At 35.7% G+C, this 27,749-nt stretch overlaps 1 protein-coding gene across 1 annotated transcript in view; it reads left to right on the forward strand.

Moving 5' to 3' along the window:
- LOC123528998 (calcium/calmodulin-dependent protein kinase type 1-like) overlaps positions 1 to 27,749 on the forward strand; it is an 87,835-nt gene that overhangs the window by 26,010 nt on the left and 34,076 nt on the right. The window contains exon 2 of the mRNA XM_045309146.2: positions 16,579 to 16,713. Within this exon, the coding sequence (XP_045165081.1) occupies positions 16,579 to 16,713 (135 nt within the window). The remainder of the gene's footprint in view (positions 1 to 16,578; positions 16,714 to 27,749) is intronic.

The raw sequence follows: 27,749 nt of genomic DNA on the forward strand, positions 1-27,749 counted from the left end.
TCATAATCAATCGCTTTATTTTCATTATTTTCCTAAAGAAAAGAATTCCGGATGTTTACTAACGCAAAATATGGGATTTCGTCATCAGTATTTGCGTAAAAGATCATGTGGTTACTATTTAAATTTATCGAGTAATTTGCAAAAGAAATTACTGCGAAAACTACTTGCAACTGGCCGGTTCGCGGGACATTCCTCGTTCTAAAAATAACAACCATTTAACATCTAAGTATTTTTAAATGTGTTAGGTCATGAAGGTCATGCGTTGATATATGCGGATTTCCCCTAAACAACAATTTGTGTATATGATGGCTTGGAATTTATAGCCTTACATAACGGGAAGTGTTAATCAAAACAGAAGTACCCCGACTTCCAAATATTTTATGACACCCCAAGAGTTGATTGCAGCGGAAGTCAGAGGTTGAAATTAGAACAGAAAGTCAACTTGGGAAGTAAGCTGACTGGCTGCTTAAGGCAAGTGACTTGTTAATAGAGGTGACAGCTCAGGCAGGTTCAACTGTATAGGTACATTTTAGCTCAGCTGTCCAAAGGGTGGAGTTACGATACACATCACTATGGTAGTGCATGCGTAGGTCTCCATATCTAGACTTTTGTGCCCCCAAAAGTTTTTGAGGGCACTTAGAGTTGCCATTGTCCATCCATCCTTTTGCCCATCTGTCCGAATTTGTATTGTATATATATATATCTAAAAGTATTTCACCAGAGTCATCAAACTTCACAGGATTGTCATTTCAGCATTTGAAGTTGTGCATCTAGTGTTTTAATTGGGATTTCACACAGCTGCACCAGAGTTATGGCTCTTGACTTAAGTTTAAAATATGCATAAAAAGAGCGACATATATCTAAAAAATTATTTGACCTAGAATTATGAAACATTATAGGAATATTATTCAGCATGTGAAATTGTGCACCTTGGGTTTTGTTTGAGACTACACTCAGCCAGATCAGAGTTACTGCCCTCTGCTTGGTAAAAAAAAATGCATGAAAGGGCATAAAAATTTCTGCCTCTCAAAAAGTATTTGACTTAAGGGTGGTAAAACATTACAGGATTGTTAATAATATAGCATGTGAAGCTGTGCACCTCAGGTGTTCTGTTTGGGATTTCACACAGCCAGACCAGAGTTATGGTCCTTGAATTAGTGAAAAATCCACATTAAGTGCTTAAATGTTTGTGTTGCATATATATCTTATAAAGTCATGACACCTTGTAGGAATATTGCCATTGACTTAGTCAAAAATATGCAGTAAGGGTATAAAAGTTTGTGTCACATGTATCTCAAGAAGCACTTTGCCTAGTGTCATAGAACATTAGAGAATTTTGTTATATAGCATGTGACGTTGTGCACCTGGTGTTCTGTTTGGGATTTCACTCAGCCAGACGAGGGTTTTGATAATTGACTGGGTTAAAAATACCCATATGTGCTTAAAAGTTTATGTTGCAGTTATCTTAAAAACACTTCATCTAGTCATGAAACAATATGAGCCGCGCCATGAGAAATCCAACATAGTGCATTTGCGACCAGCATGGATCCAGACCAGACAGTAGTGCATGGATGTGCAGGCTGGTCTGGATATCCATGCAGTCTGGTCTGGATCCGTGCTGGTCGCAAACGCACGATGTGGGTTTTCTCATAGCACGGCTCATATACAGTGAAAGGAAGGGACGAGGAAGAAGCACAGGGTCTGGTGACTCTAAGGTCAAGGTCACTTGGGTAAGATACTGTATCAGTGTTGAGGATTGGTTGTAGCAATAGTGAATACAGATTTTCTTTTTGAGAAATATGCAACATTAGTAACTTTAAAAACAAGCTCTAGGCTTCATTTTGATAAAAAAATACTCTAGCATTTAAGATGCTTAAACTGATCTAAATACCAATTTTTTATAGTCACTTATTCTTCTGTCATTCCTATTGTTGACTTTGTTCCATCCATGACAGCGAACATTTGTGATGTTTTCTTTTATTGCATTTTTCTGAAAGCTTTCAATTTATTTTATTGAAGTTTGTTTGGGTTAAATCATTAAAAGCAGTAAATGTGCATTCTTTGAACCAGGATTTGGACAAAAGGTATCTGAATGTTTTATCATTGCAAAATGAAGTTTTTTAATGACTTTGTTCTGTTGACAATTGTTGTTGCGCTGTCATGCCCACTGCCGGTAATCCAAAGACCAGTGTAATATTATCAGGCAATCAGTTTGTCTCAAAAAAGCAATTATTGCCTGATATTAACAAGCATCACTGTTGTCAAGTTAAAAATAAGGCTGACGGAAAACTTTGGGGGAAAAAAAGCAAAACTGGAGCTTTTGATGTGTGTTATTGCATAAAGGTGACATGTGAATAATTTTAATGCTTAAAAAAGATCATTCCCAAAACCAGTCAGAAGTTGTTTGTGCAGTTATTTGTTATGCCAAATAATTACCAAATGAAGCCCAGACGAAATGATGACCATGGTTGACCATGGACACCATGTTTTTTTATGGTTGACCATGTTTTAATGTGGTCACCTATCAGATACCATAGTGAAAACATGGTCAACCATGGTGAGATAAAATTGGCCATGGTTGACCATGGTCAGAAAATATGATCATCAGTTTGACCATGGTCAACTTTTTTTTTCTCAACCCAAGTTGACCATGGACTACCATGGTCATGTTAGTAATTTTCACACTTACCAAGTTTTACAATGCACCAAAGATGGCCTGAGTGCATTTTGGCTACAAAGGTCTTCCTAGTTCAGGGTTCTCGGAAACGCCGAAATCGGCATCCCTGAACGCATAATTGGTCCCGGTATACGCGTGTTTATTGCAGCTTGGGAATCCCCAGACGCACGTTTCTGCAGTGAGACGCACTGAAAATTGATAACATAAATTGCGAATACACAAGGTTTGACTCGAGAGCAAAATATGTGGGCGGAGTTACTCGCTTGTCACCCATAGCCGCGTATAGCAAATCAGCGTTGCCCATTTCCACTTCACCGCGAGACAGATCAACTCGAATACATGTGATTGTCGGTGTGATTGCATAGGTGACAATTTCTGATTGCTAACAACGGATTACATAGTGTTCGAAGTAACTCCATTTGTTTTCTCACGTACTAATTATCAATTTTAAAGAACTTGTTAGAATCTTTTTTTAAAAAGTGATAATTAGGCTTAATTATGAATGTCCAAGTAATTTTAAGACGCTGTCGATGCCAGTCTTAGTAACGTGATTATTTTTCTGCAAAATCGCTGATGTTATTTGAGGAAGCATTTATTAATATGTTGATCATAGACATAGTGTACATTCTTGTATATTAGACACGTTGTGCTCTTAATGAGTATTAAAATAAAAGTAGTAATTGTTTATTGAGTCGGCTAAAGGCTGAAAGCCTTTTGACGAGTCCTTGCTATCCAACGATTCTCTAAATGGACCAAATAACACAGTGAAGGGATGTAGTTCCATTAGATTTCTCAAACTTCAAACAGTTCACTGCATGAATGAAGTTAAGTTGTGTCAATTCCCTTTGCTATGACCAATATACGATGTAATCTGTCATATTTATGACTTGTAATTGTGCAGTTCTCGAATGTAACTCATTAAGCATAAATGTGCATTTTAAGAATTGCGCAGGCTTACAAAGCTTGGATAACATCCAGCGAAAGACAAAAAATAGTTCCACAGGACTCCAGATAAGATGCGTATTAGCGTAAATTACGTATAGAAATAATGCAAATACGCGTGTCTTATAATTTCTAAGCGTATAAAAACGTATATAAAATTACAGAAACGCACACAATGCTTTTTTAAAAACAAAATCTGAATCGTCTGGATGCGTTAGGTAACATAGCCGATCAGCCTTAATTCTCCCACATTGAAAGTAAACACGCATCGTATGATTTCTATAAACTTTGCGTGGGTTGAATTTTGCAGTCAGTAAACGGATAAATTATCGGAAGAAGAAGCTCTTACTGGTTTGTTTAGTTACTACTGATATTAAAAATGAGTTTAATTCTTATTTTTCGAGAAATAAAACAAATCGCGAAACATTAAATTGTATTTTCTTGTAGTTTTTGAAATCGAAAGTAGATCGTCTATGTTTGGCTGCTTTCACGAAACGAAACAACTTTTTTATGAAAAGATTTAAATAAGAGGTAATTTAACCATAAACTTCAATGTCAGATACTGCCAATTGCTGCTAAATGTCTTCGTATCATCACAATTTGTAAAATATATTGTTCAAACTGGAGAAAAGTGTAATCGTATCCGGATATAATATTTTGGGTAAATATTGAGCTGTGTTATGAAATTTTAAGGAAAAAAGTAAAAACAAACTGAAACTGGTAAACTATACTGTCAGTACATCAATCATTAGCCGACTCAGGCCATTCAGGCCTTTGATATATTTTCTTTTCACTGTATGTTTATATACGTTTCCATTTTGAAATAAAAAGGTAAAGAAAAAATTATCAGGAGCGATTTTTGGGCAACTTGATATTTTCACAAGGGGGATTTTGTCCAACTTGATAACTTCACTGGGGGATTTTGTCCAGGAAGATCAGAAACAGCAGTGATGTGGGGTTTGGGGGGAGGGTGTGTTGTCCAGGGGTGATTTTTTCCTACATTAATTTTTGACTACATGTGACCTATTTTATCTTTACCTTTTTACCACACCTTAACAATATTTGTGTGAAGAATTGTGTTAACAAAATATCTGTCGGCCTACACTTAATTTGACAGTACAATAGAGGCCTGTGTTTTGACGAAACGTTTAAGTCTGTCAGTCTAGTCAGTAGTTGGGACTGCAACTTTTTCAGCTTTGGGAGTTTTTGAGTTTTATACAGTTTTTGATAGTCAATAATCACCACAGTCGACCATGGTTGTCTGTGGTCCACAACCTTGGTCAACCATGGTTTTTTGACGATGGTCTGATACCATGTTGTATGACTGTGGTGCCAATTACCACAGTCATGGTCAACCATGGTAAACCATTGTCCCATGACCATGAACTGCCATGGTAAACCGTGAATTACCATGGTAATAAACCGTCAATTTCGACTGGGAGAAGTTAATTGGCCTTATTGTTTTGTCCCTCACTACTGATACGTGTTTGTAACCGGGTCTTAAAAAGTAGTAAGTTCTTTTGACTACATATTCATGTAGGATATGGCTATAACCCGTTGCCGAATGGTTCAAACCAAGTTAAAAACCTTTCAGACTTTATGTCATGGTTGAATTAATTACAATTTTCTATGTGTTAACTGAGCAGTCACCAGCTAGTACCTGCTTATTGGCTTATCATTTGTAGCTGATACTGGCTAGGACCTGCACATATACATCCATATATTTGAATGATGTAAGTCTGAATTTCAAGATAGTATAGTACTGAAATTTTGCATTTATAAGTAAGACAATTTGTCTTGAGGGTAATACTCTTCCTTAGGCCAGTATTTTTTATGCCCCCGAAGGGAGGCATATAGTTTTTGAACCGTCTGTCAGTCTGTCGGTCTGTCAGTCTGTCCGCAATTTTCGTGTCCGGTCCATATCTTTGTCATCGATGGATGGAATTTCAAATAACTTGGCATGAATGTGTACCACAGTAAGACGACGTGTCGCGCGAAAGACCCAGGTCCGTAGCTCAAAGGTCAAGGTCACACTTAGACGTTAAAGGTCATTTTTCATGATAGTTGGGCGTGTCCGGTCCATATCTTTGTCATCCATGGATGGATTTTCAAATAACTTGGCATGAATGTGTACCACAGTAAGACGACGTGTCGCGTGCAAGACCCAGGTCCGTAGCTCAAAGGTCAAGGTCACACTTAGACGTTAAAGGTCATTTTTCATGATAGTGCATTCGTGTCCGGTCCATATCTTTGTCATCCATGGATGGATTTTCAAATAACTTGTCATAAATGTGTACCACAGTAAGACGACGTGTCGTGCGCAAGACCCAGGTCCGTAGCTCAAAGGTCAAGGTCACACTTAGACGTTAAAGGTCATATTTCAACATAGTGCATTGATGGGCGTGTCCGGTCCATATCTTTGTCATTCATGCTTGGATTTTAAAAATATTGGGCATGGATGTGTACCACAGTAAGACGACGTGTCGCGCGCAAGACCCAGGTCCGTAGGTCAAAGGTCCTAAACTCTAACATTGGCCATAACTATTCATTCAAAGTGCCATCGGGGGCATGTGTCATCCTATGGAGACAGCTCTTGTTCATCTTTGGTTTTACCGACCCGCCGACCGTAAAATTTGGGAAAGTGAAAAAAAAAGTAAGATTAAAAAAAAACAAACTCAAAAGTGTCCAAAAATGATGCACACACGGTGACACCAGTGATCCGCCAACTGACTGTAATTAAAATGGTACCGGAACGGTAAAGCTACGGCTTTTTAGTCACTCAAGCGCTTATCGCACTCAGAGTAACTAATAAATGGGGGCAGAGTTTCAAGATAGTATATTGTTGAAATTTTGCATTTATAAGTAAGAGAATTAGTCTTGAGGGTAATACTCTTCCTTTAAATACCAAAAAAAGTCATGCATAACATAGGTGATCACAATTAAATTTTTAAGCATAAATTAAAAAAAAAAAATGATACAACCAACATTCAGCTTTTTCATGATTCTTTTTACCATGAATTATTGACAGGAATAACTTTGGTTATGTGAAGAAAAAATGAAAAAAAAAATTTATAAAATTCACATGCCAACTTCATGCCGCATAATCATGAATGGTGATTTATGAATTTGCTGGAAATGCTGGATCAAAATGGAAACTTTTTTTGATTTGATAACTAGTTTTAGAAGAACTGTGTTCTTGCTAGCTGGTGGTAATTATACATTGATTTGAAGGACAAAAGTCTGAGCTCTCAAACTTGGCAGAAGTGTCATTATGAAGACATGTAACTAGAAGAATCAGGTTACTGTATTACAGATTTAAACCTGTTTATACAAGTGGAAGAAAATTCACAGATCAAGAGTATTTTTAATCCCCCGCCTTGAGTTTTGGGGAGTTATTAAGAATGGTCTCCATCCGTCCGTAACATTTTGTGTCCATGTGCAGAACCCACAAGTCAGCCATGTCGGCTCAAGGTCACAACTCATGGTCAAAAGTTTAAGCCTTCCATTTTGTGTCCGCTCTGTATCTCGTAAACCCCTTGAAGGATTTTCAATGTTGGCTCAAGGTCAAGGCCACAACTCAAGGTCAAAGGTTTGTGTCCGCTCTCTATCTCCTACACCCATTGAAGGATAATCACGAAACTTGGGTTAAATGATCACCTTAAATGATCACCTTATCAAGATGATGTGCAGAACATACGAGTAAGCCATGTCGGCTCAAGGTCAAGGTCACAACTTTTGGCCAAATGTTTGAGCCTTCCATTTTGTGTCCAATCTGTATCTCATAAACCCCTCGAAGGAAGTTCAAGAAACTTTGGTTAAATGATCACTTCATCAAGATGATATGCAGAACTCACGAGTCAGACATGTCGGCTTAAGGTCAAGGTCACAACTCTGGGTCAAATGTTTGAGCCTTCCAATTTGTGTCCGCTCTGTATCTCGTAAACCCCTTCAAGGATTTTCATGAAACTTGGGTCAATTAGTCACCTCATCAAGATGATATGCAGAACTCATGAGTCAGCCATATTGGCTCAAGGTCAAGGTCAAAACTCAAGGTCAAAGGTTTGAGCCTTCCATTTTATATCTGCTCTGTATCTCCAAAACCCCTTGAAGGATTTTAATATGACTTGGCTGTAATATTTCCCTTATCAAGACAATGTGCAGAATTCAAAATTCACCCCTGCCAGCTTAAGGTTAAGGTCAAGGTCACAACTCGATTGTTAAATGGTTCCACCCAATACCATAAACCCTTCCACTATCCATAGCAATGGTGGGGGATATAGCTGTCTTTCAGACTGCCTAATGTTATCCCTTGCCGAAGGAGGAGGGATATTGTTTTGGCATTATCTTTCCAGCTGTTTGTCCGTCCATCCAAAATTGAAAATGCTTATAGTTATTATTATTATTATTATACCAGATTTTATATAGCGCCCTTTTCATGATCAATTTCACATTCAAAGGCGCTTTACATAGTTAAATGCAGTCACACAGGGCGCATAATTCATCCTCTACTAGTACAGACACAGAGCGATCTGACCAGAGGGACAGAGCGAGACAAAGCCCCCATGACAGAGAGATCAGAAATCAGATACAGGTTTGTCCGGCTAACTTGGCCTAGCTCGTTTCGAATAGACAGCCTGGTTCTTTAACGTGCCCTGTGTATAGCACTGGTACACGCAAGGATTGCCTGGGTTCCTGACCAGTACACCTCTAGTTGGGTGGGAAACACTGAAAAGCATTTCTGAAAATTCCCAAGTAGCTGCCGGGGATTGAACCCCCGACCTCAGGATTGGAAGGCCAGTGTGCAAACCACTGAGCTATCCATAGTTAAAAAGGTACTTAAGCCAGAATCACCAAATCTCAACATGATTTTTAAGTAGCACATGACCTTTGCTCACATGTAGTATTATCCCCCATGACCTAGTAAAAAAGCAGAGATTTTCCCCTTGATTTAGTTATTTCTTTCACCAAGATCGACCATTTCTCGAGGAAACTATGAGTATACTCTGATATATTGTTATGGAAATTATAATAAGCAAGAAATGACACGTTGTTAGTTCTAGTACAGAACTCGTACTTAAGTAGCCACTTTTTGCAGAAAAAAAAAAAAAAGAAAAGATCTGCCATAAATTCTGCTGGATGCATGTGCCTCTGTTTGCCTTAGTGTGGCTACAACCCTGGCTCTTTGTTCAGATCAAAATAGTAGGCAGTGACAGGAAAATATATGCAGAGGCAGAACCTCTACAGAGGTTTAGAGAAGAGTTTTGAAAATGCTGAGGCAACTTGGTTTGAATCAGGGAAGCTACACCACTGGTAGGTTCACAGTTATGTTCCCTCGACTGAATAAAATGTGTTCTGTTAAACCATGGTCTGCTCTTTAAAGGCATCATTTTTCACCTGTGTTGATATTTTAATGTGATCTGTGTTAAAGTTACACTTTTGAAAAGGCAAACTATTATTATATTGAACATTTAAGCACTCTTCATTTACAGTCCATAAAATAAAGAAACGTGTTTGTAAACATGGGCGGATCCAAATGGAAGGGGAAGAAGTATTTTATAAAGATATTTCGATGGCAAAATACAATACATATCTGTAGCTCTGACCAACCTATAAACCGGGCAAGTCTATTTTATAAGTACAACAACACTGTTGACCCAGTTAAACTAGCTGTACCAATTATTGCCATGTACAACTTTAAATGGGTCAACTGTGTTGTTGAACTTATAAAATAGACTGGTCTGGTTTATACAGTTGGTACAATAATGAATGAAATACATAATTGCAGAAGAGGTGATGTTTTATAGAGCTGGGTCATTTAAGGTATTAGATCACTAATAGAGAACCTCCTTTTTGAAGAGTATTCAATTCCTACCATAAACCTACTTTGACAGCAATTCTTAGGGGGGCGTAGGTTCAAGCCCCACTGGGACCAAATTTTTTTCCCCTTATTTTCCTTTTTTTCTAGTAAGTTTTTCCTTCTTTCAAGACTTATTATTATTTTCTTGTACAAAAATGGAAAAATGTGAATCTTATAAGCGATTTCTTGGTGTTCAAAGTGAATTTACTACTTAAACAGAAGGGTAGAGTTACACATCTTTAAAATATAGAGTTACACAGTGAAAGTCTCTATTTTGCTTTCACTCTTAGAATATATATTGTGGAAGAAATTTAGGTAGGTTTTACGTCTGCCCTAAGGTTATTTTTAAATGGAGTAAGCAAAATTCAAAACAAAAACACAGCATTCGACCTTATTTTTTCAATGTTGAAGTATGAATTCTGTCTCATTAAGTCCGTTTACTTGAGGCACCATAGAAATAATGATATTGACATATTTATTTTGTGTTTTATAATTGTTTACCAATAGTTTGATGTTTCTTTTATTAAAATTAATGGTAAAATGAGTTCTCTGCAAACATTTTGGATAGTGGCTATCACTTTGAAATTTGTCTGTACTTGAGCTTGAGGAGATACCATAAGTTATACAAAATTTATAAAAAAACGGCACAGTAAAAGTTGTTTAAAAATTGAAATTGTGCAAAACACGGTTACCTTTCAGAATATACCAAGCAAAGGCCATTTTGTAAACATTACTATTAGTGCTCTAATACCTTAAGGTAAAATGTAGCACTTGGGAATATTGCGTTTGTATGGTGATGCTCATTGATATATGTGTCTAGCCAACTCATGTTTTTGTAGTTGTTAACTGCAAGTACAATTAATGCAAGAGAAATGAAAAAAAAACTCTTAGGGCACTTGATTATAATCATGATCAGTATTGGCAGCTCACATGACTCTTTGGTATTGTTCACACAGGAAAGTACTAACACTTTTGCTTATAATTATGTCTCCCACCACACAGTGGTGTGGGAGACATATTGATTTACTCCTGTCTGTGTGTGTGTCAGTCTGTCTGTCACAAAGCTTGTCCGCACTCTAAGTCGAACATTTCTCATTCGATCTTCACCAAACTTGGACAAAATTTGTATGCCAATAAGTCCTCGGCCAAGTTCGATAACTAGCCAAAATCAGCCCAGGCACTTCGGAATTATGGCCCTTGAATTACCGAAAAACGCTCACATTTTAGGCGCATTCCTGGAGCCAAAAGGACCTCTATACTACTCATGAGTAGTATAGGTCTGGAGTCCTTTTGGCTCCAGGAATGTGCATGCAGTCTGAGTAGTATAGGATTCCTTTTGTCTTGATGAAAGTGCATGCGCTTAAGTAGGGCAAGTTCGATAATGAGCCAAATCGGTCCAGGCACTTCGGAATTATGGCCATTGAATTACCGAAAATCGGCCTTTTTACTCTCATCCGCACTCTAAGTCCAACATTTCTCATCAAATCTTCACCAAACTTGAACCAAATGTTTTTGACCATAACTCCTTGGCCAGGTTCATCAGCTAGCCAAATCGCCTAAGGCACTCCAGAATTATGGCCCTTGAATTACCCAAAATCGGCCTTTTTACTCTTCAAAGGTATATTTGTAGTGAGTAAACAGTATATAAAGTCTGATGATTAAGATGATTAGGCAGTTGTGGGAGACATGCGCTTTTCTCAAAAGCAACTCTAGTTCCTTACTATTTGTCAGACTTTAGTAAGATGAAAAACATTGTGGACAAAAAAACAATTGCTGTCTCTGGAAAAATGCATCTATGAGACATGAAAGTCTCGTGCAAGTCCTACTTGGCATCCAACGTATATATGGTCCATAAAAAAAACACTCTGACAAACAGTGTGTGGAGGAGTCGCTCATTGTCCTATCTCGGAGGCATTGTATTCATTTTTCAGTCAGTTTGAGAAAAAAACATTAATTTTGAACACAACAGGTCTGGAATGTGAGGAAAATAATTATATTTCAGTATATTAAGTTTTGGTGGTAAGTATTTATTTTTGTACCACAGAGGGACATTTCAGACTTACTGTAGAAAAATAATCTAAGTTATTTTGTCATAAAATCAATGGCAAGCCCTCATGGGTATTTCGAGATGTATCAAAAGCTTGATCAGCTGTGTCAAACTGGAGCAATAAGTTTCTTCCTACATTTTTTAGAAAACATGTGTCAGAATATTTTTGTTACTCCAGTGTGATATATATATATGTATTATCAGTGCGTAGTGTGTTCTACAATTTGACTAAAGTACATATCCTATTACGCTACGCATAGGATCTGAGAATGACCTATTCATTGCCTCGTTCTGACGATCCTTTCGCTAGCCAATCAGAGCCTAACTTACAACATCTTGCAAATCTACCTGTAGCCTTGACTTTTGATATTTACAATTTTTATGTCATAATGTATCAGATAGCCGGTTAGCTCAGTCGGTAGGCCACTTGCTTTGTAAGTGAGGGGTCCCGGGTTCGAGCCCTGGAATGACTGCACATTTTTCTTACTCTTTGACATTCGAACAAGTCGTCTGATTGGATAAAATAAAAATAGCAATACTGGAAATCCAAAATATACAGAAGACGAATGTGAATGGGTCGTTCTCAGATCTTCGTTTAGAAGATCAAGTACTTTAGTCAGATTGTGTGTTCTATTGCATGTTATCGGCATGTTCCAGTCCAGTGATTTTAAGGGGAGCTATGGCCCTTTATTTGTCAACTTTCCTGATATTTTGGCACTTTCTCTAATTACACCTTTGGGCAGATTTCCACCAAACTTCATGAATTATCAGTTCTAAGCCTAGAAATACATAGCATCGGCATGTTTCGGTTCAGAGATTTTCAGCAGAGTTATGGCCCTTGATTAATTGTCATGTTTTACAGTGTTTACATTACTTGCTGTACACAATTAGGCTGAATTTCACCAAACCTTAGAGCACTTAGCTTGATCCCAGTTTTATGTGCATTGGAAAATGAAATGTGAGCAACATTTCAGTCCGATGAAACAACTTTAACTAGTCATCTTCACTTGCACGTGCATTGTGATATTTATACTAAGTGTTTTAAATGGGGTTGCTCAGTAACACATAACACTTATCTCTAAAATATCAAATGATCATTAATTAGTATAATTTAAGTTCTGATTTTATGAATATCATGGTAATAAACTGGAGTACATTCTGTCTATTTTAAATGAGTTTTTACAGTTTACTAACGCAGAACAATTTACTGTCTACAGAAATGATATTTCCTGGTATTTACTTTTACATTTAATTTACAGCTACAAACAAATGAAAGTACTGTTATGGGTCAAAGGGCGGGCTCGATGTGTTGCCCTTGGGCATCTGGTTTTGCTTTATTATTGATGGAGTATAGTTTGGTATATTGCATGTTTGCCATCACTTAAAGGTCCATTACTAAGGGAAAGTGAGTTGGCAATTTTTTTCATAGCCAGTGCATAGACTTCTACAAGACACTAAATAATGAAGATTGGCAGGTCAAAATTTACAGAAGGTCTTTGGAACTCAAAGAAATGTATGTGTATTATGTTGAAATTTCAATGAATCGACAGAATGACCCCCCAGGTCTTTTTAACTTTCTTCATACTTCATAGAAAAATAATTGTACATTTACTGCGATTTATTTCAAATTTCTTCATACCAACTTTCATTTTCCAATAAAATGAAATAGTTTCTGTGCTTTTTAAAAGAAATTAAAATGTTCACTTTCCTTAGTATTGGACCTTTAACTCATTTTGCCCTAAAGCATTATCTGCACTTCTACTCTGCTGATATTTATCTTTCAGCCACCTAGGAGGCTGATAAGCCAATCTACCCTGAATACCGAGAGATGTTTTGAGAGATAACATTGATTTTGTAGTTTTTTGCTTGCGATATTGTTGTTAATTAGTGACATATGACATTAAATATGTGCTAATAGGTATGGAATTTGCACTCTTTGTATGTAAATTGAAGTAGCTACGCAACAAAGTTAATTTCATGCAGCTTCGTAGTACAGTCATTTCAACAGACTGTTGAATTAAAGACACAAAACAAATGACCGTATTCTCTCATCAGATCTTGTTTTGGCTAAACAACATTTATAAAATGCTAAATTTTATCATGCACATATTTAACAACAAATATGAACAATTCTTAAAAATAATTTTAAATACATATTATTGTCATTTTCTAACACTGAATTTACTCATTTATACGCATCCAGGCAATCAAAACGCATCAAAATAAAGTTATTTCTCATAAAAAATAGCGTATGTGTTTAGTATGAATATGTAATAAAATGAATATTTTAGCTTTTGTAGACAGAAACTATTGAGCTGAAAATGAGATTATTTTGGGCTAATTTTCAGAAAACATGTACATGTACTTTATGAAAATTTGAATTTTGAAACAATTTTGTGGAGTTTCTAAAGTATCAGAAACAAACTGTCGAAATGACTGAGTTATTATTAACACTTTATTCTATAGATCAAGAGACAGTTTCGAAGTTTAACAACAAAATAAATGGATGAATAAACAAATAAATAAATAGATACCAATGAAGATATTTTTACTTTTTCATACACATATGAGCATTGTTATATCGCATAGGGAAAAATTAGAGATCTGGTGTGCATGAGTTGAAGATAGTTTAATCTTACATGTAAAAGAAAATATTTTAGATCTTTTCTTTTCAATGATATTATCCACAATTCTACCAGTTTTGTTCAGGCAGTGTTGTGTGCATTGTCACGACGCAAAGATGTGACAATGTTCACACGGTATGAAAGCGTAAAATAATTCTATGAAATTTTTGTTTTGCATTTCTGTATGATACTTACACATTAGTTTTGTGCGGTAATTATGTATATCTGTCTTTACTGAAGTGAATTTTTCATAACAATACCCAATCATTTATAATTCAATTTTTTTTCCGCACTCAAATATTTAGAACCGTACTTATAAAGAATATACTCAACGCCCTTTATAGCTCCATAGCTATGTTTTTATATTTATCTCTGTTAAACTTTGACAGATCTAAATGAAATTCTGGCACAATGTTTAATGATAATTGTTTTGTAATAAAACGTAAGAATGATAATGAGAATAATTTTTTTTTAAACTCATTTAGCCATAAAATTGTTTGATCCCGCAGATGGCGTTATTTGCCGCATAGCGACGAGTGAAAAAGTATATACTTTTGGGTTGCATTATTTCAACTGTCATTTCTCAATGAATATTGGTATCTATTATTTTTTGTTTTATTTATTCATTTTTTTATGATTCGATCATATAAAGAATCATCCGTAATTTTCAGGCATCGAGAAATCACAAATTATAACTCGAACGACACTCGCTTTTACAGCTTTCTTCAACGAAAGCATTTATTTTTTCACAACATCCGGTTTTATTTATGTTAAAAAATGTTACGTAACAAAAAATTTGATTGGTCTAACTTGTTAGAAAAAACTAAAAGATTTTATTTAAGACCATTGAAATAGGACGACTGAATGCGTCATGCGGAATTCAGAGCTATTACTGTGAAGACGCATGTACGCGGCGTGCGGTTTCCAGATGTAGATAACAACACCGCCTAGATGCGGCATGCGGTATTCAGATAACAATTGGTCGACGCATTAATGCGTCACGTGGGAAGAATGAGTTAAATGTTAATTTACTGTTAGCTAGGTCATTGTGTGAATGATAGATGTCTGTTCAATTATTAATAGACAGCACATATATAAATAATAAAACTTTAATATGTTTACATTTTCCTAAATTATTTGTAGCAAAACTTTTCTATTTTCCACCTATAGGTAGGAAGTATTTTGATTGCTTGAGTCATATAGACATGTTACACGGATGTTATTTTTTACGGATATTAAAATCATGAGATCATTGCAATCATGAAATTACGGTCTATAGTTTTAAGTGACTTCTAAAATATAGTTGTAAAGTATGTCCTAAGTCACTGAGGGGTAACATTACAGAAATATCTATCTATCTGTATACACATCCTGGGCTGCAGGTATTATGGACTGGTGCATGTCTGTGCATAGCAGAATTGTTTAAAGATATTTGGAAAAGACCAACATAATGAAAAAGATTTAAAGTATGATAGTGTTAGCAAACTATTAAACAGATTTGAAACAGTTCAAAACAATTGCTCCTTGTTTGGTGAGCAGCTTCAGCACAAAGCAGCTTAAAGATAAGCCCTGAAGTACTTTTCTTTGATTGGCATCTATCATTAACTCCTACCATATATTGCAAGAATTTAGTTTCAAATTGACGGTGATATATATTAGGCCAAGACAATGTGTTTAATGTCTTAACATTTTATTGAATTAATGTAGCAATATGTACATAAATCAGTGTATTTAGTTAAATTTCAATCAAATTTTGTTTCTACAGTATAAGACAGTTATTCATCTATATTCTTAAAACTATGCTGAAAAGAGATTGACTGAATAAGTTTGAAGATAAAAGTTGTGAAAACACATTTATTCAGGAAGGGCCTAAATTGTCCACCTGAAAACTGATTTTCATGAAGTTTTTGTTGGTGAAAAAGTAGGTCAGTAGGTCGTGGTGGGTCTTTAATAGTTAGGTCTGTCTGGAAACTGAGTCAAATCACAGAAAAACTTTCCTCACAGTTTCGAGGCCACATTTTGTACCTGATCTTCATGAAGCCATGTCAGAATGTTTACCATCTTCAAATAAAGGGCAGAATTAAAGTTGGGTTGTCAGGTAAAACACTCCTAGTCTGGATGCTTAAATTGTCTATGAATAATATAGTCCTAAGTTTTAAACCAGGTCAGATAGCATTTAGGTCAGATAACAGACAAATGCCTCAAGACTTACATGAAATCTAGTCAGACTGTTTGTTGTATAAAATATGTCTATTTTGAAGCCAGGTTATGTGAGATCAAAGATAGGTCCTAGGTCCACAATGGAAAAAAAATGTACAGTCAGTTTGAGTTATGAAACCCAGGTGAGTGGTCTAGGGCCATTATGTTAGTCTTGTTTAGGAGTTGAGAAAATATTATAAAAGGTATCTAATATAATACTTTTTTTTTTCAGAGGGGCATTTTCAGAGGTATTTTTGGCAGAGGACAAAACCGATCCCGGTAAATTTGTGGCTGTGAAATGTATTGATCGTTTAGGAATTGTTGGAAAAGAAGAATCCCTCAACAATGAAATAGAAGTTTTAAGAAGGTAAGTAAATTAGAAGTAACATGTTAACTGCTCTGGAAGATCTTGAGGAAGGGTATTACTCAAAATTATAGAGAATCAGTCTTTAAGGTTATAAAACTTACAAACAGTCTCAAAAACTGCAGTATCTGATTGGTTGATTCTAACCTCAGCCGTGAAATCAACCATTTCACAGTTCACTTGTGTTAATACGGTTACATAGCAGTAATTTGGTCAAAAATGTGCTTCCGTGGTCTCTAATTAATAGACCCTAATTTTTCCATTTTTCGAGCATATGCGCATAAAGCTGGGGCCAAGTGGGCATTATTTCACTCATGGAATGTATTATACATAAAATACAACACTTTACATGCTTATTTTTTGCATGTTTTCGAGTTGTTTGCTTGTAAACGAAAGTAGGGTGTTTATTCTGCGAACCGCTTTCTGGAAATTGCGGCAATATAAGGGTACCTGACTTCAGTTCTAATATTACAATTTCTGCAGATTTACATTTCTAATTTAAATACCTTCACTTTTAAAGGATCATAGTAAGGAAGTAAAATGTTATGCTATATACCAATAAAAGAAATTGTTCTATGTTTCATTTAAAATTCAGCTACTTCAGATCAATTTTGATACAGTTTCTAGATTTTCACTCAGTCGTAGACCTATTTTCCATATAAGGTATCTATATATTTGCTTCTGAATCAATCAAGAAACGAAATGAAAAAGAGGTATTAAATAGTATGCAATGAAATTCAAGTTAATATGTTTACGCAAGTTTATAGTTATATATTAGTACGTAATGACCCTAACACAATAACATTTATTTGTCTGCAATACTGAATGGAATTGTTTAATAATTGTCACTTTTATAGTCTTCTTAAAATGTCAAAGGTGTAACTGAAATGTCAACGAAGCTAAAGTTTGTCATTTCTACAGTATTAGAAACCTGCTAGAAATTAAATAAATTGATTACTCTTGAATTGTTAAATTATTCTTCGGTGACTATGGATTTCAGGATGAATGAATTGGAACTAGCGCAACACAAAACAATTAAGCTGAACATATTAATGTTGCACAATATCTGTGACATGAATAAATTAATTATAAAAAAAAATTAATTTTTAATTCTCACAAATGATACTGTAAAATCATTTAATTTCATGGGCATGAAATTTCGTGGTTTTGGTCAAAGCGGCAATTTCGTTGGGAAATGAATTCGTGGATTTCAACTTTTGAACATAAAATGAATGGGAATTTTATTTGTTCGTTGGGATTAAATTACGTGGATTGACTCAACAACGAAATCCACGAAATTTGGCCCCCACGAAAATTAATGATTTCACAGTAAACAGAATGTCAGCAGTTAATTGTTACCTTGGCCATTTGAAATTTTAGTCGGTGTCATTGTCCATGTCATGTAAACTTTGCATGTAATATTACTTGGTCAAACGCTTTCATTACTTGGTCAAATGCTTTCAAAGCTGAACACATGACTTCAGCACCACAGGGAAAGTATTCAGCATTACGAAATGACCATTCCGAGACAGTTTTCTTATCATCAGCTTACAGTTTAGAACGTTATGCCCCTTTCTGAAGCTAATATTAGGTAATATTAGGTGGAATGGCATGTTGGGCATGCTGTCATCACATAGCTGTTCTTAAAGAAGTTAGTAACATGTTTTATTTTATGTTTTTCGGTGGTTTATCGAAATATAACGGTGAATTATATCCTGATAAACTCACTGGCCACTCAATGAAAATTATCAAATCTGATACCCGGATTAACGTCAAAAAGTTTACCGAGCGTACTGAAAGCCGGAAACAATATGACGATGACGTCGTTAAAATGACGTCATCTTTGCGATGCTTCCTGATAAAGTTTTCCGCAACTTGCGACATTTTATTGAAATAAACACAACAAAAGTAGAGTTTTAGACATAAAATAAACAGAAAAATTGTTGGTATCGATGCAATATCACGGTAATTTCACTCGTGAACACCAAAAGTTGTTATTTTCACTCGTGGCTGCGCCACTCGTGAAAATATCACTTTTGGTGCCCACTCGGTGAAATTATAACGTGATATTACACCGAAACCAACAATTATCCTCTATGTAATAAGTAACTCAGGAAAATGTGTACTGCGAAATCATAAATATTCGTGGGGGACTAATTTTCGTGGATTTCATGGTTGAGTCAATCCACTAAATTTAATCCCAACAGACAAGTAAAATTTCCGTTCATTTTATGTTCAAAAGTTGAAATCCACAAATTCGTATCCCCACGAAATTGCCGTTTAGACCAAAATCACGAAACTTCAAGCCCACGAAATTGAAGGATTTTACAGTACAAGAATTAAGAGCCTTTCTACGATTGAATTTACGACAGTAAAGCTTTAGCAATTGTCTTTAAAGCAGACAGAGAAGACTAATTAGGACTGTTGAGAGTCACTAAAAGTTGTGAGTATTTTATATCTTTCTGGTAATATTAGTGTGATCATGAATGTAATTCCTTATTTTGGCTTGGGGAGAAAAATTGATGATTGTTAGCTTACCTGAGCACAAAATGGCTATAGCATATTTGGCATTTAAAGACATAATGAGAAGGTGTGTCGCATGCAAAATTAATGTTAACCTCCAAGATATTGGAAACATGTATTTTTGTGCCACGCCCCCCCATGACTGGTGGAGGCAAATAGATTTGGTCTTGTCCGTGCGTGCGTCCGTCCGTCCGTCCAAAGTTTGTGACGCGCCTAGCTCGAAAAGTATTTGATATAAATTGATGAAACCTTGCATGAGTCTTTATCATGATATGAACTTGCGCACCTCCCATTTTTTATCTGGCTCTGCCCCCTATTTTCAGAGTTATGGCCCCTGAAATAGTCAAAAATGGACATTTTCACCTTGTGACACGACTAGCTCAGAAAGTATTTGATATAGATTCATGAAACCTTGCATGAGTCTTAATCATGATATGAACTTGCGCACCTCCTATATTTACATTTGGTCCGCCCCTATTTTCAGAGTTATGGCCCTGAAATAGTAAAAATGTACATTTTCACCTTGTGACGCACTAGCTCAAAAAGTATTTATATAATTCATGAAAACTTGCATGAGTCTTTATCATGATATAACTTGGCACCCTTTATTATTTGGGTTCCCTACCCCCCCTCCCCTATTTTCAGAGTTATGGCCCTTGAAATAGTCAAAAAAGCACATTTTCACCTTGTGACATGCCTAGCTCAAAAAGTATTTGATATAGATTCATGAAACCTTGCATGAATCTTAATCATGATATGAACTTGAGCACCTCCTATATTTCATTTGGGTCCGCCCCCTATTTTTAGAGTTATGGCCCCTGAAATAGTCAAAAATGTACATTTTCACCTTGTGACGCACCTAGCTCAAAAAGTATTTAATATAAATGGTTGAAAACTTGCATAAGTCTTTATCATGATATAAACTTGCACACCTTTAATATTTTGGCTGGCTCCACCCTCTATTTTTAAAGTTATGGCCTCTGAAATAGTAAAAAAATGCACTTTTTCACCTAATTATGTGTCTAGCTCAAAAAGTATTAGATGTAAATTCAGGAAACCTTGCTGGAGTCTTTATCGTGATGTGACCTTGCACACTTGGCATTCTTCTTGAGAATCTTAGCTCTTATTACAGAGTTATGGCCCTTGAAATAGCCAAAATAGTGGATTTTTTGTTTGTGATGCTCATAGCTGAAAAAGTATAGGGCCTACAATAATGAATCCTTTTCATAAAATGTTTGTTGAGGCTATACCCCATTAAGACTGCAAACATTTGAATTATTGCCCCTTATTTGTGACAAATGTACCAGTGCGGGGCACACCCTGTGTCCTACAGACACATTCTAGTTACACAAAAGACCCACCTTCACCTATATACTTTTATGATAAGTTGAATGAGTATCATCAGATACTGTAAATACTCATGTATAATACGCACCTCTGATGTTAGCCCAGAATCCTGGGAATTTTTTTTTTTTTTTTTAATTTTGAGATAGACTCACATTGTGTTGTGTACTGTGCTTGTAGTTATTCAGTGGTCGGTCTGTTAATAAATAAACATATTCAATATGAAAATTGAGAATATCAATAATTATCTGTAGCTTATATTTTATTTACTATGTTTAAACCCACAGGTGCACCAGCTGAAAGAAATGAGTAGCGTCATGAAAATAATCTATCAATAGAGTCTTTCATTACTGATATTATATTACCTTGGAATATTTTATTGCAATTGGTGACATTTTCCTGGGGGACACGAAAATAGAACTGCCATCAATTTAGATAGAGAGAGAGAGGCATTTTGTTTCTTCCCGAATTCGTAAGGCAGCATTCCATTTTTAGACTTTCTCATTAATAATAGAACACTTTCAGTAATTATCTTTGTAAGTGAGCTATGCTTAAATGTTGTTATTTTACATAATTCATTGTTGTACATGTAGAAAGTAGTAAGCTACATGTAGAATATAAAAAAAAACCCTAAAAAGTCAAAGTAAGAATAAGAATTTAATGTTAACTGGGCTTCTTTATAAGAGAATACAGCCAAGATTCTAAAGTGTTCATGAACAAAAATATACTGGAAATTAAGGAAAAGACACACAAGTTGTACAAATAAAATGTTTCTTTAAGGAAAATACATTAAAGGTTTTGAAAAGTTCTTGGACCTGAGGAGATATATAAAGGTTTTTCTGCTATATAATTGGTATCATTTATTTACCATCATCGTACGAGTATAGGTCATACCTTTTTAACTGAGATTCTGGACAGGAAAGACCAATGCGACCTGTACATGGGTATAGGACAAGACCACTTTTTTTCCCAGGCACGAAAAATTAAGAAAATCGATGTTTGTTTACACCACATACCTTTGCATTGAAGATAATTCAAGGGGAGTAAATATTTATGACTTAGGCATATATAGGTAAAAGCCAGTATCTGGAGCCAGTGAATTTTGAATAAAATGTAAAATAAGGAGCTCCCGCAAAAGGTGGAAATGCTGTTTTTCATTAAAATATATTTTACAAAGCATTTCTATAACTCATCATTAAGTTTTTAGCTAAAGCTGTGTAAATTTTTTCCTATGTTGGTGTTTTCACACATTTTGCGAGTACATCAAACCAACCGTACTTACAAGGTGTCGCAATACACAAGTCGATAATGAGGAGATGTTTGAGAAGGTGATGAGATCAAAAAGGTGTTGTGAAGTTTGAGAAGGTGTTGAGAAGTTTGAGATAGTTTTGAGAAAACATTATATACCTGTGTTTTCGAAATGAATTCCATTGAAACTCAATTTTTTAGTATCTCACCTCGCTATTTTATTAAGTCGTTTTCACAACTTTGTTAAAATGACGGGTGCCGCAGCAATAGTGGACTGATGCCGGGAAAAATCACATTTCCTTACAGATTTACATGTTTTTAGCTCACCTGTCACATAGGGTGACATTTTGTGATCGTCCGTTGTCCGTCCGTCCGCAATTTCTTGTGAACACGATAGAGACCACATCTTGCAATCAATTTTAATTAAACTTGCATACAACTTGTATTGGTCCGCCTGAAAACTGGCCAGATCCCATCATGGGTTCCAGAGTTATGGCCCCTTAAAGGGCAAAAAATTGCTATTTTTGGCTTGTGAACATGATTTAGACCACATTTTGCAATCAACTTTTATCAAACTTAAAGCACAAAACTTGTACTGTCATAATATCTCAGTTCCTTTAAACTTTAGTCAAACTTGCACACAACTTGAATTGTCATAATATCTTTGTTCCTTTCGAAAACTGTCTAGATCCCATCATTGGTTCTAGAGTTATGGCCCTTTAAAGAGCCAAAATTTGCTATTTTTGGCTTGTGAACACAGTAGAGACCACATTTTGCAATCAACTTTAATCAAACTTGCACACAACTTGTATTGGTATAATATCTGGTTTCCTATTGAAAACTGGCCAGATCCCATAATGGGTTCCAGAGTTATGGCCCCTTAAAGGGCCAAAAATTGCTATTTTGGCTTTTGCAGCCATGCAGAGACTTATTTATGGTTTGATTTGATACAGACTTGGAAAATATCTTTAACAACAATAGATCTTAGATTCCATGATGAATCCCGCAGAGCTAATCATAGGTTCCGTAGTTACGGTCCCTGATTGACCACTGAAAGACTCAAAACCTGTTGCTTTTACTTTGTGAACACGATAGAAGTGACATTTTACATTCAATTTTAGCCACACTTACACACAAGTTAAGTCACAATGTTATCTTGATTCGTTTCGAAAACCGGCTAAATTCCTTCATGAGTTACAGCTCCTGAAAGGGGCAAAATTTTCTATATTGGCCCTTTCAGCCATATAGAGGTTTCATTTATGCTTTGATTTGATACAAACTTGCAAAGAATGTTTATCTTGATGATCTCTAGGCTAAGCTTGAAACTGGGTCATGTTGGGTCAAAAACTAGGTCACAAGGTCAAATCAAAGGAAAAGCTTGTTGACACCCTTAGAGGCAAGTATTTCTGATCCTGTCTTCATGAAACTCGGTCAGAATAAAATACTCGGTGATTCCTATGCCATATTTATGACCATATCTTCATAAAACTTGGTAAGAATGTTTATCTTAGTGATTCCTAGGCCAAGTTTAAAACTCGGTCATGTGAGGTCAAAAACTAGATCACCACTGAAATTAAGATAAAAGCTTGTTAACACTAGAGGCCACATTTATGACTGTATATTCATGAAACTTAATCAGAATGTTTATCTTGATGATTCCTATGCCAAGTTTGAAATTGGGTCATGTGGGGTCAAAAACTAGGTCACCTGCTCAAATCACTGTAGAGGCCACATTTATGACCCTATCTTCATGAAACTAGGTCAGAATGTTTATCTTGATGATTTCAAGTTTAACAGGTGAGTGATATAGGGTCATCATGACCCTCTTGTTTTCAAATGTTTCTGTAATGAGATTGTAATAAGAAATATACTGGATACAATTACTATCTTTATTTATAAGATTTTACCTTGAAAATATGTGACACAAGATTTATATGTTTTTCATAAGAAAAAAGAAAGAGTTTCTTGGAAATATACATAAATTTTCAGTATGAAAAGTATATATAAGTTTTACAAGTTTGTCACCACAATCATGTTGGTAGCAGATTACAGCTGTTAGGAGGTTCTTGCAGCCTTTACTAACCTGGTGTTAATTTAAAATCAATGTTGTAATTTAAAATGTGTTGTTGTAGGCTAGAAATTGACTTTGATTTCATTTTGTAGAACAAATGGAGGGAGAGCCAGACTTCACTTGATATGTTAAGGCTTAAGAACAAACAAGGTATTAGACCAGAACCGTGGGGTATCCTGTAATTACTGTAGGAACTTATGTTACAGGAAGCTGGCAATTGAAGAATCCTATTTTATATTCATGATGCTGTTTGAATAGCATTTGAAATAATAGAAGAACATTTTGTATTTGTATTACTGCCCCATCAAGCTGCTTTTGATGAATATGTTTGATATTTACATTACAATAAAAGAAGATTGAAGCAGTGTTTTCAATCACATTAGTTTTATATTGCATGCTTAACCTTAAGCCTGCTGGCGGCAAGCGATTTTGCCTTTGCGTCCAGTGCAGACCAAGATCAGCCTACACATCCGTGCAGGCTGATCTCGGTCTGCACTGTTCGCTATTCAGTCAGTAAATTTTCTTTGAACACCCCTTCGATTAATAAGTGGTATTGCCCAAATTGAATGATGGACCAGTCCATTTTAGAAATATAGCAGGTCAAATGATATATTGAATGATGCTACAAGACCATGCGCTAAAATGTATCTAGTCACAGGAGTCTGAAATTCTATCAATAAGACCATAGAAGTCTATCTTTACAAAAAATACCCCCTATATATATAAAATAAACACCAGGAATGAAATGTCAAAAACCCAGGGTCCACTGAAAATATGCACGGAACACAGGGGGATCGCAATTTAGCGAGCGTAGTTAAAAAATAATACTAAAATACACCTACCACACTCAGCATTCAAATCTAATACACTTTACAAGAGTAATCAGACATTTTCTGAGGTTTTCTGAGATTTTCAGCTGTCGCGGAAGCCATTCGCTGACGTCACAACAATAACAACAATTACAGCGCCGGGATAAAATTAGAAAGTAGCAATTCCCGTACTGTCTTACCTTCAAATTACATAACAGACATTTTCATATTGCTCTATTCATATAAAAAGTCATTGTACACCAAGTATCAAATTTTACTACTGAAATTTAGATATTCCGCTGCATCGTAAAATGGCTTATCCCAAGAGTAACCTCCCTTTACGGTTTTCCAAATCAAATTTTGTAAATTATCTTTTTATTGCAAAAGGAATCTAGTGGATATTATAGGCTGATGTAAACATATAAATATTCTAATACTTATTTACTCGATGTACAAATTTTACAGGATAAAATAAGTATTTTGTCTTTATCTCGGTGCTGTAATTGTTGTTGTTGTTGTTGTGACGTCAGCGAATGGCTTCGGCGACAGCTGAAAATCTCAGAAAACCTCAGAAAATGTCTGAGTACTCTTGTAAAGTGTATCAGATTTGAATGTTGTCGAGTGTGGTAGGTGTATTTTAGTGTTATTTCTTAACTACGCTTGCTAAATTGCGATCACCCTGTGTTCCGTGCGTATTTTCCGGGGACACTGGGTTTTTGACGTTTCATTCCTGGTGTTTATTTTATATATATAGGGAGTATTTTTTGTAAAGATAGACTTTTATGGTCTTATTGATTGAATTTCAGACTCCTGTGATCTAGTATTCTGAAAGTGCTGCAGCCTGTAGGTAACAGTGTTAATTGACTGGAATAATGGTGTCTTCTTGTGAAGACTACATGAACATAAAACTTGTAATGATAAAAGCTTGTTGTGAATTAAGTCTGTTTATATAACCCCTTTCAATTTTATTTATTTATCGGGTCATAGTTCAAGGTTATAGTAATCTTTAGCAGAAGATTTAATTCTTTTTATTTTATACTAGGACAGGCAGATAAAAAACGTTTTTGGATGACTGGCTCTTTCAGTATCTGTTTGTTTGTTTGTTTTGGGTTTAAGGCTGTTTTTCAACAGTATTTCAGTCATGTAACGGCGGGCAGTTAACCTAACCAGTGTTCCTGGATTCTGTACCAGTACAAACCTGTTCTCCGCAAGTAACTGCCAACTTCCCCACATGAACCAGAGGTGGAGGACTAATGATTTCAGACACAATGTCGTTTATCAAATAGTCACGGAGAACATACGCCCCGCCCGAGGATCGAACTCACGACCCCGCGATCCGGTCAGTATCTGTTAGCTGCTAAGCATTGCATTGTGAGATTTCAAATAACTTTGCACAAATAACAACCATAACAAAGTGATGTGTCAGTTGACAGCTCAAAGGTCAAGGTCATGGTGCCAGACTGAAATTCTTCTAATTTCTTTGATGAATTATGGTGATGACAGTTGTACTTATCCTGTCCAGATCTTTGTTGTGCATTGTAGAATTCTGCAATAACTTGTAACAATTGACAAGCATAGCTTGAGACTGTATTGCCTGAAAGGACCATGTTGCCTGAAAGGACCATTTGCAAGTTGTATGGTCAAGGTCACAGCTGGATGCTTAATCTAGTTCATTTCCCTGAATAAATTATATTGTGATAAAAAATAGACATGTGTTGTCCATTGGTTTGATAATGAAATAAGACAATGTATTTGGTGCTGGAGAATCACAAGGTCAAGGTCAGGGTGCAAGATCTATGTCCAATTATTTACAGAAAAAAAACTTTTCTATGTCATTGTCACATTTCTTGCTTTTTATTTCCATGCATTTTGTATATCATTTGAAACCAGTAGTATATTTGATTCACAGATGAAATTGTTACTGCCAGGAATAAGTTAATAGAATGAAAGCAGCACTATCTGACAGATGACATTTACCAAACTTCATTTCCTGTAGTATAACTGTGATTGTTTGTGGGCAGCAAGATTAAAGATGCCTCAGGCATTTAATTGTCATGGAAACTATTATTGAATGCTTGGCAAGAAAAACTTGCTGAGTCATTCTGTACAAGATGAACCATCTGAGGGTGATAAAAGAAATATTGGACAAGGAATGTTCCTGAGCAAACATATTAAGGATTGAATATTTGTGAAGTGTCTGCATTTGTTGATGGTAACAAAGAACATTGATCTAGCATGATATTGTGGAAGGGATGATAATTTGAACCTCTAACTCTCAACCCTCATATTACAAAAAGCCCTCAAAAATGGATATTTAGAATCACATCCACTTTCAAACAAGCTAGACAGAATGTGACAGAACCTGCCTCTAAAGGGAAACTATGCAGAAATGTATATTATTTATTATTAAAGCAGTATGGTCAGCCAGCTTCCTGGAGTCATGGGATGACGAAGTGCCATAATAGTGATACACTCCTTAAGCTCCATAATGATGATACACTTCCCAAAGCTTCATAGTGCTGATACACTCCAAAGCTGCATAATGATGATACAGTTTCAAACTTCATAGTGATGGTACACTCCCCAAACTCCATAATGATGATACATTTCCTGAGCTTCATAGTGATGGTACATTCCCCAAACTCCATAATGATGATATATTTCCTGAGCTTCATAGTGATGGTACACTCCCCAAACTCCATAATGATGATACATTTCCTGAGCTTCATAGTGATGGTACACTCCCCAAACTCCATAATGATGATATATTTCCTGAGCTTCATAGTGATGGTACATTCCCCAAACTCCATAATGATGATATATTTCCTGAGCTTCATAGTGATGGTACACTCCCCAAACTCCATAATGATGATACATTTCCTGAGCTTCATAGTGATGGTACATTCCCCAAACTCCATAATGATGATATATTTCCTGAGCTTCATAATGATGGTACACTCCCCAAACTCCGTAATGATGATATATTTCCTGTGCTTCATAGTGATGGTACACTCCAAAACTCCATAATGATCAGGGCTTCGGAA

The sequence above is a fragment of the Mercenaria mercenaria genome, chromosome 13, assembly GCF_021730395.1.
Source record: "Mercenaria mercenaria strain notata chromosome 13, MADL_Memer_1, whole genome shotgun sequence".
NCBI lineage: Eukaryota > Metazoa > Mollusca > Bivalvia > Venerida > Veneridae > Mercenaria > Mercenaria mercenaria.